This window comes from Panthera onca, chromosome D4, assembly GCF_046562875.1.
Source record: "Panthera onca isolate mPanOnc1 chromosome D4, mPanOnc1 haplotype 2, whole genome shotgun sequence".
Classification (NCBI taxonomy): Eukaryota; Metazoa; Chordata; class Mammalia; order Carnivora; family Felidae; genus Panthera; species Panthera onca.
The window spans coordinates 58,873,858-58,894,186 of NC_138351.1; the positions used below are offsets into that span (position 1 = coordinate 58,873,858).

Here is a 20,329-nt window from a genome sequence, read left to right on the forward strand (position 1 = left end):
ATTTTTTAATTAGACACATAGGACTTTTTTTTGGACTCCCTTGTTGGAACGAGACAGAATTTAACATCAAGTGTTCATATCTATTTACTTTTATTTTTTTCTTATTTTTTATTTTTAAGGATGTAAGTGTTGATTAATATGAATAAATAAGTCAGAGAGAATGTGAGGAGTTCTAGTACAGCAGTGTCCCTCAATTCTTTGAACTACTTCCAAATTATATGCCAAAATACAGTGACCGAATCAGAAATTATTTCTAATAATCTGTCAACTGACAATTCAGGCTCTCCTTCAATTTTTTTTTAAGTTTATGTATTCATTTATTTTCAGAGTGTGTGCGCATAAGCCAGGGAGGTAACAGAGAGAAAGAAAGAGAGAATCCCAAATAGGTCCCACACTTGCCAGCACAGAGCCCAAATCAGGGCTTAATCTCACAAACTGAGAGATCATGACCTGAGCCAGGATCAAGAGTTGGAAGCTTAACTGACTGAGCCATCCAGGCATCCCCCTGGAATGCTAACCTAAGGGGTTCTGAGACTGTTTTGATTTTTCTGGACATTGTATTATTCACCCACATCAAACTATCTTTCATAAAACCCTCAAGGCCTTTCTTTATGTACACACAGATAATTTTTTTGTATTTTTTTGTGCTGTTGAACAATTTGGCTATTGGTTGCTTTTGCTACTCAGTATTAAAGCTTTTGTTATTGGTGCTTGGAGCACTTCCAAAATAGGTTTATTGCTCATGTACTGTGTTTCGTCACAGAGTGATTTGCCCCGGATCAAAACGGAGATTGAGGCTTTGAAGAACTTGAGACATCAGCATATATGTCAACTCTACCATGTGCTGGAGACAGCCAACAAAATATTCATGGTTCTTGAGGTTAGTAGTATGGTCTAGAGACTGAAAGGTATTTGGTTTCTGTCTTAGTCCACTTGGGCTGCTATAACAAATATCACAGACTGAGTAGCTTATGAACAACAGAAATTTATTTCTCATAGTTCTGAAAGCTGGGAATTCCAAAATTAAGGGTCTGGCATGGTCACGTGAGGGCCTTCTTCCTGATCCATAGCTGGCACCTTCTTGCTGTGTCCTTAACGGTAAGAGGGACCAAAGGATCTCTCTGGAACCTCGTTTATAAGAGTCCACTTATACACAGATTTTTTTCAGTATGGTATTGTAAATGTATTTTGTCTTCCTTATGTGTTTCTTTTTTCCAGCTTGCTTTATCATAAGAATATAGTGTATAATACATGTAACATATAAAATATGTATAAATTGACTGTTTATGTTACTGGTAAGGCTTCCTGTCAACAGTAGTCTTTTAATAGTTAAATTTCAGGGAGTCAAAAGTTATATGCATATATAAAAAATTTAAAAATAGAACTACCATATGATCCAGTAATTCCACTATTGGGTACTTACCGTAAGAATATGAAAACACTAATTCAAAAAGATATATGCACCCCTATTTTACAGCATTATTTATAGTAGTCAAATTATGGAAGCAGCCCAAGTGTCCATTGATAGATGAATGGAAAAAGAATATATGGTATGTGTATGTACACACACATACACCACACGCGCACACACACTGTGGAATATTATTCTGCCATAAAAAATGAAATCTTGTCATTTGCTACAACCTGGATGGATCTAAAGAGTATAATGCTAAGTGAAATAAGTCAGAGAAAGACAAATACCATATGATTTCACTCATGTGGAATTTAAGAAACGAACAAAAAAGAGACAAACCAAAAAACACTTTTTAAAAAGATTTATTTATTTTGAGAGAAGGAAAGAACAAGCGAGGGAGGGGCAGAGAGAGAGAGGGAGAGAGAGAATCCCAAGCAGGCTCTGCACTGTCAGCATGGAGCTTGATGCAGGGCTTGAACTCACAAACTGTGAGATCATGGCCTGAGCTGAAATCAAGAGTCAGACACTTAACTGACTGAACCACCCAGGTGCCCCTCTTAACTACAGAGAAAAACTGATGGTTACCAGATGGGAGGTGGGGGGGTGGGGGGTGGGGGTGGGGGGTGGTTGGGTGAAACAGGTGAAAGAGATTAAGAGTACTGTATCCTGATGAGCACTGAGTAATGTTTGGAATTGTTGAATCACTACATCCTACATCTGAAACTAATGTAACATATATGTTAACTATACTGGAATTAAAATTAAAAAAAAAGTTACATGCAGATTTTGACTGTGAGAATGGTCAGCACCGCCAACCCCTGTGTTGTTCAAAGGTCAACTGTACTTACATACAAATCCCTACATGTATTTTAGGTGTGTGTGAATACGTACATCTGTGTGTTTTCATATATATAGAAATATACACACACCTATATATATATAGGTGGCTTATTAGTTTCTGTCACACAAGTGGTTGCCTACTATAATATTCTGTACCTTGTTTTTTTTTTTAATGCACTTAACATTTTAGCTTGGAGACCATCTGTGTATATTTGTAGAGGTTTTTAATGTTTTTGTTTCACTTCATTTTGCATTTCTTTATTTGTGTATATAAAGTAGGCTGTTTGTATAAATCTTATTGGATAGCATTTAAAAAATTGAGGTATAATTTTTATATGCTAAAATGCACACATTAGGTATACAGTTTGAAAAAGGTAGACATCTTATGTACTTCCCACCCTAGCCTAGGGATAAAACGTACCCGTTATGCCCGAAAGTTTTCTCCTGACCCTTTGAAGTTAATCCCTATAACCCTACCTGCCCACTGTACTTCTCAATGACCAATGATTTGATTTTGGTCACCATAGGTTAGTGTTACCTGTTGTAGAACTTGATATAAATAGAATCATACAGTCTGTACTCTTTTGTGTTTGGTTTCTTTTGTTCAGCATAATGCTTTTTGCAAGTCACTGTATCAATGTATACTCTTTTATATCTTGCTTTTTCACTTAATACTGGAGATTGTTTCATATCAGTTTGTAAAGAGCTTCCTTTTTTTTATGGCTGCATAGAATTCCATTTTATAATGGAATTTAAATAGTGTGAGCATATTTGGGTTGTTTCCAGGCTTTGTTACGAAACAATACTGCTGCAGTGGGTAATCTTGAAAGTGTATCCTTTTTTAAAGATTTGTTTTATTTTTAGAGGGCAGGAGCAGAGGAGAGGGGTACGGGGCGGGGGGGGGGGCGGGGAGAGAAAGAGAAAGAGAGAATCCCAGGCAGGCTCCACACTCAGCATGGAGCTTGACACAGGACTTGATCCCATGACCCTGGGATCATGACCAGAGTTGAAATCAAGAGTCTGACGCTCAACCGACTTAGCCACCCAGGCACTCCCAAAGAGTATCGCTTTTGATATTAGAGTATATCTGTAGGAACATTTTCTAAATGTGGAACTATGAGGTCAAAAGCTATAGATATCTGTGATTTTAATTGGTACTGCTAAGGTGAAATGAAATCTTGAAGGGAAACCCCAGTTTACAGAAAGGTAGAGTTGCTCTGGAGACAGGATAGAAAACTTAGAACTTAATATTCTGGTACCTCTTCTCCTGTAGCTTCTTATGAACCTCTGTAGAACTGGGCTCCTTCTGGTACAGACTAAAAATCTCTGGTCTTCAGGATGGAAAAGCAATAATTGCTTCTAGGGTGCACCTGGCTGGCTCAGGTGGTAGAGCATGTGACTCTTAACCTTGGGGTTGTGAGTTTGAGGCCTACATTGGGTATAGAGATTACTTAAAAATAAAATCTTTAAAAAAATCTTTAAAAAATTGTGCTTTTTTAAAATTGTTTTTGTTTTAGGGAACTACACTAAATATGAGTGCATTAAGATGAGAATGGGTTTTAATACTTTGCTATAAAAATATAAAACCCTGAGTGAACTTAAAAATCACAGTGTCAGGGGGTGCCTGGGTGGCTCAGTCTGTTAAGCATCTGACTTTAGTTCAGGTCATGATCTCACAGTTCATGAGTTTGAGCCCCATTTTGGGCTCTGTGCTGCCAGTGCAGAGCCCGCTTGGGATCCTCTGTCTTCTTCTCTCTGCCCCTCCCCTGCCTGCGTGTGCATGTGCTCTCTCTCTTTCAAAAATAAAATAAACATTAAAAAAAAAATCACAGTGTTAGTTGGTTCTACTTCTACTTACTGGTCATCAAACTGCTTGAGACCAAGAGCTGTTGTTCTGTGTCCTGGAGTAATTGTTGACCTGTTTGATCGTGACAGTGTATTTTTGACTATTCTTCACTTGGTTCCCTTGCCTATAAGTTGAATTAAAGATATCTCTGAGTTAAGGTATAATTTTTTGTTGTAATTCCTCTGAAGTGATTTTTGTCAGTAGTAATCATACCTGCATGCCTCTGTTGTTATTGAAGTATTGCCCCGGAGGAGAGCTGTTTGACTACATAATTTCCCAGGATCGCCTATCCGAGGAGGAGACCCGAGTTGTCTTCCGTCAGATAGTATCTGCAGTTGCTTACGTGCACAGCCAGGGTTATGCTCACAGGGACCTCAAACCGGTAAGTGACTATCACAGACGCTCACCTGAGAGTTCAACGTCATTTACCAGTTTTTACTAGTGTTCTACAGGTTCTTTCTGTTTAGGGTCTATCTTGGCTTTGCTTCTTTTTTTGTTCCACTCATAATGTGTCGCTTTTCTTTCTTTTCTTTTGATTGCCGGTAGGCTTTTTTGGATCTACCTAATTGTTGATATTCTGTATGTCAGTTGTGGGTGACGTTATGAATGTCTTTGTAATCAACTGGGGAATATAAACTTCAGGATTTTATCTCTAGGAAAGAAGAGTTTTGAGTGTTTTCTTTGAGAATATTGTCATTGAGAGTATTTTCCCTTTAATACTCTTTTCCTAACCTCATCTTCCTTTAATTTTAATTCCATTACATCTCAGAGAGGAATAGTTCAATGGAATGAACAGACACTAATTTTCAAGGACAGAATAAAAATGCAAATACTTTTAAGTCTGCAGGCTCTGACTAATATGGATGGTAGTGAACATGGATTTTATGTTACTTGGTATTAGGGCCAGGAATCTAGAATTGGTTGACAAAACATGGCAATGTTACTTTCCTTTTGCCTCTGTTTATACACAGCCCTCTGATTTGAGCTCATTCTTTTGGTTTGGCACACATTGTGTTTGCTTGTAGTTGAATCTCAGGGTACCACAGAGGGGATGGTTTATGCCGAAGTGTCTCAAGGGGAAGCAGAATAGTTCTCGCCATTCCTCCTCTTTCCCTTTCCTTACTTCTTGTCATTTCATTCTTTTTTAGTGATTTTCATTCTGTTGTTCCCAGGCTGCTTGGTATAAACGATCTTAAATCTTATCTATTGGTTTTGCTGCTGCCTGGACTGCATCACACAGAGCCTCCAGCAGCAGGGCCTGCAGGCAGAGAATGTAACTGTGACAGAGGGCTTTAGAAGAGTGGAAAGTGCTTATTTTATGGAAGCAGAGGTCTGCGTTACATTTACTGAATTTGGAAAAGTGTAAAATATTTGTAACTTTGTTAGTGAAAAGCTAGATAGCTCTGTTGTCATCAGCCAGTTCCATTTGCATCATCCTCCAGCTTCTGTTGAATATCTAAGATGGCAGGCCTGTCTTATTGCCAACGTGTGGTGCAAAGCTCAAGACGTCTGTAACCTTATTGGCCAAACCCCAGGAAAACCTTTATTCATCAAAGAAGAAACAATAGAATGGGAAGGCCAAATAGATGATCCCCAGTCATCCAGACTCTCAAGTTCATTAACTGTACAACCAAAAATCAAAAGTGCAGCAATATATGCTGCTTCAGAAGTATTCATAACTGTTGAGGTAAAGGGAAAGAGAGGAAAAAAAATCTCTGAAATTCCAACCAAAATATATTGTGTTTGTATCTTTTTATTTTTGTACTTTTTATAATGTTTGCTTTTGTCCTGAATATATATATATATATATTGTATAATGTATAAAGTATTTCCCCCCCAAAAGGTGTCACTCCTTGAATAAAGTCCCACAGAATACTCAAGTTTACTTTCTATTTTTAAAAACTTACTATGGGAAATACTCAGGAAATAAATGTCTCATATGTGGAAAAAAAACTTGTTCATTTAGAAACTGTTTTTAGAAATGGCTACAGGTAGGATGTGATATAAGGAAGTCAATATACAGTTATGAAAATATCTTTGTTTCCCCAGGAAAATTTGTTGTTTGATGAATATCATAAATTAAAACTGATTGACTTTGGTCTCTGTGCAAAACCCAAGGTAAGTACAGAAATAAAAATGTATTTATTTCCTTTGTAAATATACCTTTTTAAGGTATTATCTTGCACTGGCTTCCACTTAGCCTTTGTTGAGCGTGGTTGCATCCATTGAGAAGAATGTTAAATTGCATCCCCTTTAGAAGTTCTCTAGATGATTCGAATAGGTAGCCAAGATTGAGAACCACTGCTCTAGGTCCAGGGTTGGCCCTGCTGAAGCCCCCATGGATGTGCTGTGAGAGAATTTGCAGTGCTGAGGTGACATGAGGTCATTACAACATGAATTCTGAATTGATTCTGTGTTTGCAGTTTGAGTATGTTGCCACTAGGTGAAGCTTTTGTTCATTTAGATAGGAGTTTTGGGAATTTAGTGCAAATCTATTCTTTGTTATCCAAATGGTTCTATAACTAATAGTTACGTTTTGAGAGGCAATCCTCTTTCCTTATAAAAGAAGAAGGAAAAAGTCCATATGCACTATTAAATGTATATGGGTATATATTTCCTTAATTTGCACCCCACAGTTTACTGGCGTTCTCCAGCGTACCTTCTCTTTGAGGTGACTTTGAACTTTCCAGCTGCGCTGTCTGCAGAGCTCCTGTGTGACTGCCTATTGGAGGCTTCCTCCTGAGTTCTCTAATGACGGTACTCACAGTCTCTAAAATGAGCTGTCTACACTCATTAAGAATGTTGAAATTGCAGACCTGTCTTAGCCCTTTGTAGTCCCATGATTATTTCCTGCCCCAATCAGAATTAGCTAAATGCAAAGGGAAGCAGATTTTGCCCCTTCGGCTGAATGTCTGATTCTTTCTGATTTTCCTCTCCTTCCCTTGGCTCTTCAGAGATTGTCAGTGGAGCCTTGTGTCTGGGAGCCAAATGCTCTCTGGCATTTTTTTGATCGGCAGTCGTATAAAGATAAAACATACTTTGAGCAGATAAACTGGTTTAAGTCATGTTCTCCACAGGAGGCAGTGGAGAAGGTTTGTGACAGACTCCATTAGCTTTTATTTATGGCTGCCACAGATTCGACCCACACAGACACCATCTGAGAAAGCAGCTTTGGCTGGGAGAGGACTGCCTCTGCTTTCTGCTGAGAAGTTCACTTCTGGGCACGTTGTTGCAGTTGTAAATGAAATTTCGCAGTTTCACAAGTCATTTGCCAGTTGTAGGACTACACAAATGTTGGGTAGTCGTATCATGTTCATTATGTCTTGATGTTTCTGTGCGAGAGCAGAGGATGTCGAGCAGATTCTCATTTTCACAGATCTGAAAGTTCAGGTGTTTTTTATTTGTGTTACGACTGGGTCTAGGAAACAGACTCCTAAGGCACTGTTCTATGTAGCAGATTCCTCTCTTCCCTCTAAGGAAAGAGAAACTTTTCTGTATTTGTAAAGATTTGATATTGGAGATAGAGTCCAGAAAAGAAATAGTCCTTTTTCTTTGAGTACTTGGGAGTGGGCAGACATGGGTGCTTGGATGTTTGTTAAGCTGATTATTTTGTGAATGGATGTCTAGGAGAGTATGAACCTGACTTGATTGAGCTAAGGGGAAGATTTTGTTCATGCCAGGTTGTAGTGGTATTGGAAATCCAGAGAAGAGTAAACTACATGTGTTTGCATGCATATAGCATAGTATGGGGTTGGCTGCACAGAGTCTCTCATTCTTTGAGATAATTCTTCATCTAGTTTCTCTCTGCTTGTGCCAAAGGAATGTTTATCAAGGTTTCAATTTCTTCAGGGCTGTAATTAAGGAGTATTTCATTTTTTCTTGTTGGCAGGGTAACAAGGATTACCATCTTCAGACATGTTGTGGGAGTCTTGCTTATGCAGCCCCTGAATTAATACAAGGCAAATCATACCTGGGATCGGAGGTAATTATTCATTGATTAATTCAGTATGTAATCAATATACATTTATTGGTGACCTGTAGTGAGTCAGTCATTGTGCACTGGGGATATTACAATAAGGTAAGAAATAATCTTGTTAATCAAAGAGTTCAGTTTATTCAGAGAGTAAGACTTAAAGTAACACATGAAATGAATAACTTGCAATAAATATAATAATATATATTATACTTATGAAGCAAAGGTATATTTCTGGTGTCCTTGTTTTGGTTACTTTCGTGTTAAAACAATATGTAGTTTAGACTGGTTAGCCCAGCCAGGTAGAGCACAAGGCCAGAGTTGCAGCCTCAGTTTTCAGAGATGCTTCCTGGTTAGCTCTGAGAAAACTTGGACTTTGTTCATAGCCAGGTAGTTATCTGAGGCCAGCAGTCCTTTGCAGGAGGCCCAGGCTCAGAAGGCCTGGGCACTGCCTGTTTTACTTACCATTAGCTACTGCGAGCCCGTCAGTCCTTTCCGTTCTGTGGAGTACTAATACTGCTAATATTAGTATTATAAGACAAAGTTGAGTTATCAAAAGCTCAGGAAATGCTGGATTGAATAATTTTTTTAGTTCAGGACATCTCTAGATCTTTAATATGTTCTCATCCAATGTGATCCTCTGGGAGGGGAGCATCACAGATAGCAGCTGGCCTTGATTTTACTTGCCTACAGAGTCCATTTTTTATGTGCTGCATCTTTTTTGGAACTAGTGTTATGTTGGAGAAACCTTGACATATGCCCACTTACTTAATTGTAAAAAGAGAAGATGGGAACTGACTTCTTTTGGTGATTTTTGATGTGGATATAATCTCAAACTTATAGAACAGTTGCAAATATGGAATGAGGAACTTCTGTATACATTTAGTCCTATTCACAGTTGTTGGCGTTTTTTTTCATTCTGTTTGCTTTTTCATTCTCTTTCTATGTTTGTATATATGCATACTCTTTTCTTAACCAATTAATAATAAGTTTTAGACATTATTCCCCTTTATCATTAAATACTATGTATATATTTCCTAAAAGCAAGGGCTTTCTCTTTTATACCTACACTATAGTTATCAAAATCAGGGATTTAACATTGATACAACTTATTTAATTCGTAATTCATAGTCACGTGCTGTTAATTGTACCACTAGTGTCCTTAGCTATATTTTCCCTCCAGTCCAGGATTCAGTTCAGGATCACGTATTGCATTTAGTTGCTGTGCTCCTTTGGTCTGCTTTTTCATTTTATTAAAAAAAAATTTTTTTTGAATGTTTATTATTTTTGAAGAAGAGAGAGACAGAGTGTGAGCAGGGGAGGAACAGAGAGAAAGGGAGACACGAAATCCAAAGCATGCTCCAGGCTCCGAGCTGTCAGCACAGAGCCTGACACGGGGCTCAAACTCACAAACCATGAGATCATGACCTGACATGTCCGACCTGACAAGTCGGATGCTTAACTGCCTGAGCCACCCAGGCACCCCATCCTTTGGTCTTCTTTAATCTGGAAGAGTTCCTTATCCTTTATCTTACTTGACCTTGACATTTGTGAGGAATCCACTTATTTTGTAGAAAGTATCTCAATTTGAATTTATCTGATGCTTATGATTAGATTTAGCTTATGCCTTTTTGGCAGAAATACCACAAAGGTGATACTGTGGCCTTCTCAGTGCATCATAGGAAAAGGAACAAACTTTTGCTGAGCATTTATTTTAGTCCTGGAATCATGCTAGATCCTTTTATTGTTCAGTTGTGGTATAAATACATATTACATAAAATTTACCATCTTAATTTTCTTTTAACTATCTTAACCATTTTTAAATGTACAGTTCAATAGTGTTAGGCACATTTAGGGGCACCTGGGTGGCTCAGTCGGCTAAGTGCCTGACTTCGGCTCAGGTCATGATCTCATGGTTGGTGAGTTTGAGTGACCCATCAGGCTCTGTGCTGGCAGCTCAGAGCCCAGAATGTGCTTTGGGTTCTGTGTCTTCCTCTCTCTGTCTGCCCCTCCCCTGCTGATGCTCTGTCTCCCTCTCTCTCTCAAAAAAAAAAAAAAAGAAATAGTGATAGGCACTTTTATATTGTCAAACAATCTCCAGAGCTCTTTTCATTTTGCAAACTGCAACTCTATACCCATTAAATAATTATTCTATTCTTTCTTCCTCCCACCACTGGCAGCTACCCTTCTATATTCTGTCTATATGAATTTGACTACTCTAGGTACCTTATATCGTGGAGTCCTACAATATTTGTCTTTTAGTGACTGGCTTATTTCACTTCACACAGTATCCTCAAGACTCATACATGTTGTAGCATGTGTCAGAATTGTTTTCCTTTTTTTTTTTTCAAACATTTGTTTATTTTGGGAGAGAACGTGCGTGTGCACAGGGGAGGGGCAGTGAGAGAGGGAGAGAGAGTCTCAAGCAGGTTCTGTGCTGTCAGTGCAGAGGCTGACATGGGGCTTGAACCCACAAACTGTGAGATCATGACCTGTGCCGAAATCAAGAGTCAGATGCTTAACTGACGGAGCCATCCAGGCGTCCCAATGCTAGATGCTTTTTATAATTTTCATTTAAATGAAATCCAAAAATCCTTTGGAGTGAATACTGTTATTCATTTCATTAAAGTAAGAAGTTGAAGAAACTGAGGCTCAGAAATTGCCTTCACAAGGTCACACACCTGGTAAACAACAGGTCAAGATTTGAACTGAGGGAGGCTTCACTGCATACCTGTACATTCTCTTTCTCTCTCTCTTCTAAATTATATGGTAATTTTTTTTAAGTAGGCTCCACACCCAATGTGGTGCTTAAACCCACGACCCTGAGATCAAGAGTCACATGCTCTACCAACTGAGCCAGCCAGGCACCCCAATAATTTTTAATAGAAGTTTAAAAGCATTTTTAACCGCTTTTATTTTAATTTTTTAAAAGTTTATTTATTTTGAGAGAGAGAAAGAGAAAGAAGTAGGGGCAGAGAGAGAGAGAGAGACAGACAGACAGATAGAGAATCCCAAGCAGGCTCCATGCTGTCAGCACAGACTCCCCCCTACACTGACTTGATCTCATGGTCTCATGAGATCATGACCTGAGCTGAAACCAAGAGTTGGATGCTTAGCCAGCGGAGCCACCCAGGTGCTCCTTTCCTTATCTTTTTGTTTAACCTCAGATATAACCTCTCTGTTGACCTCTTCTTGTGGCATTTGATGAGGCCATGCTAGCCCAGTATTTCCTGTGCAGCCTTTTTGCTTTGAATTGAACACCCTGGTCAAGGGTGCCATACTATCCAGGCTGAATTTATAGATCAATTATTTGACATCTCTGAGTCATAAATAGTTAATTTCTGACCTCCTGCAACTGGGAAGAAAAAAATGAGGTGTTTGCCTGAAAGTAGATCATTCACTTGGGGCATCTTAATAATTTGATGTGACTTGGTAGACAGGACTAGGCATTAGATTTGGGTTACTTAGTATAGGTATTACTTAGATGTGATGCCGCTTGAGTTATTTTAACTCTTGTTTCTCTCCTCTTCCTACCCCTCCTGCCTTAAAAAAAAAATGCTGCTCTTTTTACCTCTTAAAATTTTCCTAAGGCTCAAGTGATAGTGGGAGCTGGGATTTCTCCTCAGTCAGCAGCCGTGTCATTATTGACTAAGGCCAAATACCACTTGAATTAGTAGTTCGTGCTTAGGACTCACGGGACACATGGATATCTTATACAAAGGTTAAGCTCCTTTCTGGGATTTTGAGATTTGTAGGGGTGTTTGTGCTGGCAGGCTAATTTCTAGCTTCTATATTTGAGAAGTCAATCGTTGAACTTTATTAAGTTTTCTTTACGTAGAGAGGAATTTACAGCACAGCTTAGTTACATTTGTAGGTTATCAGTAGTAAATTTTAAGGCTTGTTTTGACATCCTCATGCATGTTTATATAACCCTCAACAGCACTACAGAATTGTCTTTCAGAATCAGAGACCTGGCCTCATCTCCTTTCTTTTTTTTTTTTTTTTTTTTAATTTTTTTTTTTTAACGTTTATTCACTTTTGAGAGAGAGAGAGAGAGAGACAGAGGGTGAGTAGGGGAGGTTACAGAGAGAGAGAGACACAGAATCTGAAGCAGACTCCAGGCTCTGAGCTGTCAGCACAGAGCCCGACGTGGGGCTTGAACCCATGAACTGCAGATTCATGACCTGAGCCCAATCAGATGCTCAACCAACTGAGCCACCCAGGCGCCCCTCATCTCCTTTCTTATCATACCCAATCCAGCCCAGCCAACTGGGAATTATTTTCTATTGAACATTACAGTCCAACACTGGGAGAGAGTGCACTGAACTAAAAGTCGGGAGACCTACCTGGGTGGCCTGCCATTGACTGGGTGACTTTGAACAAGCCTTCCTTTCTGGGCTTTAGGTTCCTTGTCTGTAGAACGAGCAGGTTGAATTGGATGATCTCTGCACCATTTTTCAGCTCTGTGAAGATTCTGTTAAGTGTACTGTCGCTTAATATGTCTGTAATATGTTCTCAATTTTTAAAAAATTATTTCTTTCTCCCACTCAGGCAGATGTTTGGAGTATGGGCATACTCTTATATGTACTTATGTGTGGCTTTCTACCATTCGATGATGATAATGTCATGGCTTTGTACAAGAAGATTACGGTGAGTGTTACAAGGCATGCATAGAATTTCACTGTAACAGTTCTGTTAACTATTTGCTTCTATTTATAAGGCAAAAACAGGCAGAAGTAATGTATGCTGTTAGAAGTCAAGATGGTGGTTACACTTTGGAGGAGGGGAGTGATTGGAAGAGGGGTATGGAGGGGGATTCTGTTCTTTCTTGATCTGGATGTTGGTTATGTGTGTGTATTCAATTTTTGAAAACTTGCCATGGTGGACCCTCAATACGTATACTGTTCTGTATGTATATTATACTTCTGTAGTAAAATGCTTAACAGAACAAAAACAAATGGGAACACAAACATGGAAGATGATTTTTCTGGTAACAGTTTTTACTTTGTATCCTGAAATGATACCTTAGTAAGTTACTGTGTTAAATCACATTTTTCTGTTGGGTTCTGATAAAATAAGAAACTGCTTCTTTTTGAAGGTAACATTTGGCTTTAAGGTTTAATAAAACCATAGTTAAGAGTGCTGTAGGCTTTGTTAAAATCATATATATCAGAGACAGAAAGATTTGTGGTTGTGGGGCTTGGGGATGGAGTGGCAGTGGGGAGTAACCCTTAATGAATACAGGGTTTATTTTGGGGGTGATGAGAACATCCTGGAATTATATGGTGGTAATGATTGCACAACTTTATGAATATAAAAACTAAAAATCACTGAATTGTACACTTTTAAAGGGTGAATTTTATGTTTGTGACTTAAATTCAATGTAAAAAACCTCTCAAAACCATATATACCAAGGAAACAGTAAAATTCATTTTAAAGATTTAACATTCAAAGCAAGCTAACACAAGAAGATATGTAAAGAGGAAGAAAGAACACCATTTTGTATCCCTGGCAAACCAGGATCAGACCAACAGAGCAACTTCCCTGTGTGTGACTTGAATTCAGTTCTGTTGAACAAATATTTCCTGAAGGTCTTCTTTGTATAAGATACTGGAAGGCATGAACAAGAATCTGTGAAACTTGTTCATTGTCCACCAGGGCCTGATTTCTTGTTGGAGACAGATACAAGGTTATCTAAAAAGGACACAGGGTCAGGGATGCCATATTATTACAGAGATATAAATGAATGAGATACAGGAATGGGTGAGGGGTTTGGGAGAACATGTTAGAGGAAGTGAGGTTTGAGCAAGGCTTTCATAAGGGGTAGAAGTACTTCAGAAAGGGATGTGGGAGAGAGCATGTTTGGTAGAGTAGACAGTATGAGCAAAGACAGAGGATAGGAGAAGCATGGGGGAAGATGGTCGGATATTTTATGTGGCTGGGCCACTGGGTCTCTAGCACCCTTTAGGTAGGGAGACTACCTAAATCAACTCGCATTTTGGGGACACAGTACACTGAATTGAAAGTGGTAATCCCAGTTGGCTCATTGCTTGCCCTATAGAACAAGTTTAAAGGCACTGAGTTCAATATTCAATTTTTAAATTTACTTAATAGTTATTTCCTATATCCCCTTCTCCCAGAAAAACCTTTAAAATCTATGCCAAAATTAGAAATGGAATTGTAGTAGTTTCAACTCCTCGAAGGCTAGGAGTTCTAATTCTGCAGAGTCAAATGGAAGTTAGGTCGACATAGCTGTTACCACTGCTTTGGGGAACTGTGTGCATATGCTTCTTCTTGGGAAGGAGAGATGGATGAGGCAGGAGGCTGGAGGCCAGCTTCCTGGGGCTGGGTGGGATAGCCAAGACAGCCTGTATTTCCTCCCATCCCCTCTCAAGAAGCCCCCGCTAAGCTTCGCAGGGTAGCAGTTGTTGCTTTGGCTGAACTCGCTCACTGTGGCCACAGTTCTGACTACAGAGAGCCACACCCTACTGTGTCAACAGCAGGATACGGGAGAGAGTAGTGTTAGGATCGCTTCGTAGCCTCAGCTTGCTTTAACAGAAGTAGAGTGGGAAGGAGGCTGGTCTTTGGGCAGTTCAGCAACAATTTTCCAGTTACGCTTTTTTAGAAAAATATTAGGTTGGCCTCTTCAATTATTCACTCTTTTTGCTACTCTTTTCTGTAAAGCAGAGCTATGTTTCTCGCTCTGAAAATAATTTTAGTATTATAAGCTACTAGTATATTTTACTACACTCTTTTTTTGGGCATTCCATGACAGAGAAATAAACTGACAGACAAATTTCTCCAAAGATGAACTGGAATTGGATCTGTTAGGTGGTGTAGCATGAAATCTTACACCTTTTAGAATTCTAGAAAGTGTGGGGACACATAATCATAGAATTGCACTGTTGGAAAGGATCTTATAAATCATGTTTTCTCACCTCTGCTTTTTGTTTCATATTTAAATCTTGACTAAAACATCTGCCTTAGCTTTGTCCATGTAATTTCTCTCAGGGTGGGGGAAGCCTTAGATACTGGATGTAGAACGGTGGTTCACAACACTGGCTGCACATTAGCCTCACTTGGCTGCTTTAAAATATATTGGGTCCAGCCCCCAGAGCAATGAAATCAGAATCTCATTGGTATTACTAAAATCCAGGATCTCTGCTTTCTGTCTGTGGCCAGAATTTGGCAAGTTACTTTGCCTTTCTGAACCTTAGTTTCTTCCCCTATAAAATGGGTAGAATGATAGTTTTTACAGTATAGGGTGGTTAGGGTTAAATGAGTTAAGCCATGCACAGTATTTAGAGTAGTGCTAAGTAAATGTTAGCTAGTATTATTAACATACCTGTCTAAATTTGGTTTGCCAGTATTTTGTCCAGGACTTAAAATTTGTTCAGAGATTAAGATGTACTTTTCTTTCTCAAACTGTTTTATTTGTTTGTTTTTGTTTTCAATGTTTTATTAGCCACATAAAGTTAATTGAAGGGTTTTCTCCCATTTACTGGTTTTTTTTTTTTTTTTTTTTTTTTTTTTTTTGGCGGGGGGAGAGTTTAAAATTAGTACTTTTAGTTCCTTTGGTGTCTTATGGAATGTGCTTGTAAGTCCATCTCCACCAGGGTCTTCTTTATGGGAAGCTTTTGAAGTAGCGTGTAAGTCTGATCAGAAACTTTCCAGTGGCTGCTTTTTCATCTCACTCCAAGTATAAGCCACAGGTTGCGCTGTAGGCTGTAGGCTTCAACCCTTGTGAACTGGCCTCCTATTAACCTCAGTGCCCTCATCACCTACTATTCCCCTCCTCACTTGCTCCGTGTACCTGTACTCCTTGTTTCTTTTCTTTCCTCAGTGGTTACTTGAATGCGCCAAGCATGCACCTGCCTCAGGGCATTTGCACTTGCTCTTTCTTTCACCTGAAATCGTTTTGTCCCATATGGTTGCTTTGTGCTCTCCTTTCCTTCAGGTCTCTATTTGAATGTTCTTTAATTAGAAAGGCAACCCTACACTGTATATTAACTAACTTGAATTCAAATAAATAGATTTAAAAAAATAGAAAGGCAACCATTCATGTGTGTTTGTTTGTACTTTTGTTTATTTATTTTTTTTATTCATTCATTCAGTGTTCTTTCAACTTTTGAAACAATTAAATATTTATTGAAAACCTAATCTGTGCAGGCATTTTCTAGATACTTGGAATATATCACTGAGTAAAACAGATGGAAGATCCCTGCCTTCATGGAGTTTATATTCTGGTGGTAGGGATATAGAAAAAAACAATAAACACACTAAATAAGTAAATTATATTAAAAGATGCTACTTGCTTTGGGAAAAAGAAAAAAAATTGAGCAGGGTAAAGAGTAATCAGAACAGATTCGGGAGGTATGGAGGAAAAGGGGGGCAAGTTGCATTATTAAATATTAAGTAAGGTGGTCAGAATAATCCTCACAGAGGTGAGATTTGAGCAAGACTTGAAGGAGATGAGAGTGTTAGTCAGTGGATATCAAGGAGGAGAATGTTTCAGGCAGAGGAATTGGCAAAGACCACTAGCTAGAAGCACCTACTGTAGTCCAGGGAGGTCAAGAGCGCTGGTGTGATGGACTGAGAAATCAGGAGAGTCGTAGGAAATGAAGTCTCAAGAAATAGGATATCCAATTGTCATTGGGCTTCATAGCATGTCATAAGGACTTTGGCTTTTTCCCTAAGTGAAACAGGGAGCCATTGGAGGAATTTGAGCAGAAGGGTGATGTCTGGTTTAGGTTTTAATAGGATCATACTGGCTACTGTAGGAAGCAAAAGAGAACTAGGGAGACCAGTTAGGGTATTGTAGTAATATCCTACAGATAAGAGATGGTGGTGAGAATGGTTGGATTCTGGGTTTCTTTTATATTAAAAAAAAGTATTTAATTTAAAATGTAATTAAAAAAACTTTTTTAAAGTTTATTTACTTAGAGAGAGAGAGAGAGAGAGAGAGAGAGAGAGAGAGAATCCCAAATGGGCTCCATGCTCAGCACGGAGCCCAACATGGGACTCAATCCCACAACTGCAAGATCATGACCCTGGGCCAAAATTAAGCACTGAACCACCAAAAAATTATTTTCGCTTTTATTTTTTTAAATGTATTTATTTTTTAAAATTTATTTATTTTTGAGAGAGAGCATAAGCAGGGGAGGGGCAGAGAAAGATGGAGACACAGAATCCGAAGCAGGCTCCAGGCTCCGAGCTGTCAGCACAGAGCCTGACGCAGGGCTCAAACCCATGAAACCGTGAGATCATGACCTGAGCCAGAGTCAGATGCCCAACCAACTAAGCCACCCAGGAGCCCCCCCAAAATTATATTTATTTATGTATGTATGTATGTATGTATTTTTAATGTTTATTTTTGAGAGAGTGAGACAGAGCATGAGCAGGGGAGGGGCAGAGAGAGAGGGAGACACAGAATCAGAAGCAGGCTCCAGGCTCTGAGCTGTCAGCCCAGAGCCCGATGTGGGGCTCGAACCACAAACCATGAGATCGTGACCTGAGCCGAAGTCAGACGCTCAACCAACTGAGCCACCCAGGTGCCCCAAAAATCATTTTTAAATTAACAGAGTAAAATTTACTTTTTGTGTATGTGTACAGGTCTACAAATTTTAACATGTATCTAGACTCGTTTAACCACCACCACAGTCATGACACATGTTTAGACTAGTCCATAGTCTTTTGAAGGTATAGGTAACATGATTTGCTGATAGATAGGATGGGAGAAATAACCTCAGCGATTAGAAAGTTGGAGCTTCCATGTACTGAGATGGGGAAGACTCTTGGTAGAGCAGGTACAATCAAGAGCTCAGTTTTGGACACAAAAAAATGTGCCCAATTTGTCTAATTTCTCGAAGTTATTGGTATAAAGTTATTTACCTGTGACAGAGTATCAGAATTTTATGTACTTTTTCTGCTTATACTCATATAAGGAATTATGTATTTTATCTCTTTATGCTATTCCCTTTCCAGTTTTTTCCCACAGATGGGAGCATACAACAAACACTGCTCTGCATCTTGTTTTCCTCCCTTCACAGTGGGTCTTGGAAATCATACCCCTTCAGAACAGCTCAGAATAGAATCGAGGTATATACATGTACCTTAATTTTTTTAACCAGTCCTGGGTTAATGGACATTTAAGTAATTTCCAAGTAGTCATTTTTTGTACGTTGTGGATAGATCTGTAAGAAAATTCCCTGAAGAGTTTCTGGGTTAAAGGGTATGTGAATTAGTAATTTTGATAGATATTTCTAAATTGCTTCCTGATGAAGTTCTATCAGTTTTAACAATAGCATGAAAATGCATGTTTCTCTATATCCACATCAATAAAGTGTACCTTTTTTTTTTTTAAAGTTTCTTTATTTTGAGAGAGAGCAAGAGTGAGTGCATGCACAAGTGGGGGAGGGGCAGAGAGGGAGGGAGAGAGAATACCAAGTAGGCTCTGTGCTGTCAGCTCAGAACCCATCATGGGGCTCAGTCTCACAACTGTGATATCATGACCTGAGCCAAAATCAAGAGTTGGATGCTTAATCAGCTGAGCTACCCAGGTGTCACTGAGGCTAATTTTTAACAATAATGTGCATAAGTCTGTATTTCAAATAGTCTTGGTAATTTCAGGGTTTGAGACAACTTGTTGGATTTGTTTAGGTCTTTTTTTTTTTTTACTTTGTGTTTTGGCTGGTGGGCTCACACTAACCAATGAGGTGTTAACTCTGGTATTATTCACTTGTGCTTATATTCCTAGTCTTTAATCTGTGGGTTTTTTTTTTTTTTTTTTTTACAAGAATCTTTATAAGCCATTTGGCTGTTTTGTGAGGATTTAGTTTAAGTTAAGTACTATGATCTGTAATTAATTTAACTGGGCTCAGGTAAAGCACAGTACTTTGCAGTATATGGAGAGTGGTGCAAGATGGAGCCACTCTCTGATGTCACTCTCAGTCAAGGAAGAATTACCATATATTATAGGTTCTATAGGACTAGTGAAGGTGCCAGTGCCAAATGATATAGCAAATATTAATAAAGAGTAATTTTTGTTTTTAGATAGAATATGAATATAAATAGAAGTCCTAATACACTCTTCCCACATCTTACTGTATCTTTTTTGTATGTAAATTTTTAAATTTTCATTGCTTACAAATAGTATTTTGTCTTGACTTTTTTCCATACCATTATTTATTTAGTTATTTTTATTGAATTGTAATTGATGTACAATATTATTAGTTTCAGGTGTACAACATCATGATTTGACCTTTGTATACATTGCAAAGTGATCACATCAATAATTCTAGTTATCATCCATGACATACAAGTTAATACAATATTATTGCCTGTATTGCCCATTTTGTACATTACATGTACTTATATTACATGTACATTACATGACTTATTTTAAAACTGGGAGTTTGTCCTTCTTGATCTCCTTCACCCATTTTGCACTCTCCCTCAAGCAGCTCTCCCCTCAGGCAACCATCCATCTATTCACTGTATCGATGAGTTGGGGTTTTGTTTTGTTCTGTTTGTTTTGTTTTTTAGATTTAAGTAAAATCATACAATGTCTTTCTCTGACTCATTTCATTTAATGTAAAAACCTCAAGGTCAATGCTGTCACAAACGGCCAGATTTTATGCTTTTTTATTGCTGAGTAGTATTCCATTGCATGTGCATGCATGTGCGTGCATGCATGTGCACGCACACACACACACACACACACACACACACACACTCTTTATTCATCTGTTGATGGACACTTAGGTTGTTTCCATATCCCTGCTATTTGCTAATTGCAAATAATGCTGCAGTGAACATAGGGGTACATATAGCTTTTCCAATTAGTTTTGTTTTTGTTTTCTTTGGGTAGACACCCAGAAGGGGAATTATTGGATCATGCAGTAGTTGTTTTTCATGTTTTGAGGAGCCTCCATATTGTTTTCTATGGTGGTTGCACCAGTTTATATTCCCACCAATGCTGCACTTTTTTCTACATCCTTACCAAAATTTGTAATTTCTTGCCTTTTAGGTAATAGCTATTTTGACAGATGTAAGGTGATATTTCATTATGGTGCATGTGCACTTGAGACAGATATGTATTTTGCTGTTGTCGGATAGAATGTTCTATATATGTCTGTTAGGTATATTCAAATGTACCTAACAACAAATGTCTGTTGTTCAGATCTACAGTTTCCTTATTGAATATCTGTCTTTATGATCCACCCAGTGATGAGATTTGGGGTATTAAAATCCACTA

The 20,329-nt window shown here is 38.5% G+C and overlaps 1 protein-coding gene and 1 pseudogene across 4 annotated transcripts in view; both read left to right on the forward strand.

Moving 5' to 3' along the window:
• Nucleotides 1-20,329, forward strand: part of MELK (maternal embryonic leucine zipper kinase) — a 98,610-nt gene that overhangs the window by 11,324 nt on the left and 66,957 nt on the right. For all 4 annotated transcript variants that reach the window (XM_060609309.3, XM_060609308.3, XM_060609305.3 and 1 more), the window contains exons 4-8: nt 764-880; nt 4,339-4,482; nt 6,150-6,218; nt 7,990-8,082; nt 12,625-12,723. In XM_060609309.3, coding sequence (XP_060465292.1) covers nt 764-880; nt 4,339-4,482; nt 6,150-6,218; nt 7,990-8,082; nt 12,625-12,723 — 522 coding nt within the window. The remainder of the gene's footprint in view (nt 1-763; nt 881-4,338; nt 4,483-6,149; nt 6,219-7,989; nt 8,083-12,624; nt 12,724-20,329) is intronic.
• Nucleotides 5,308-5,957, forward strand: LOC132663829 (interleukin-1 receptor-associated kinase 1-binding protein 1 pseudogene; annotated as a pseudogene).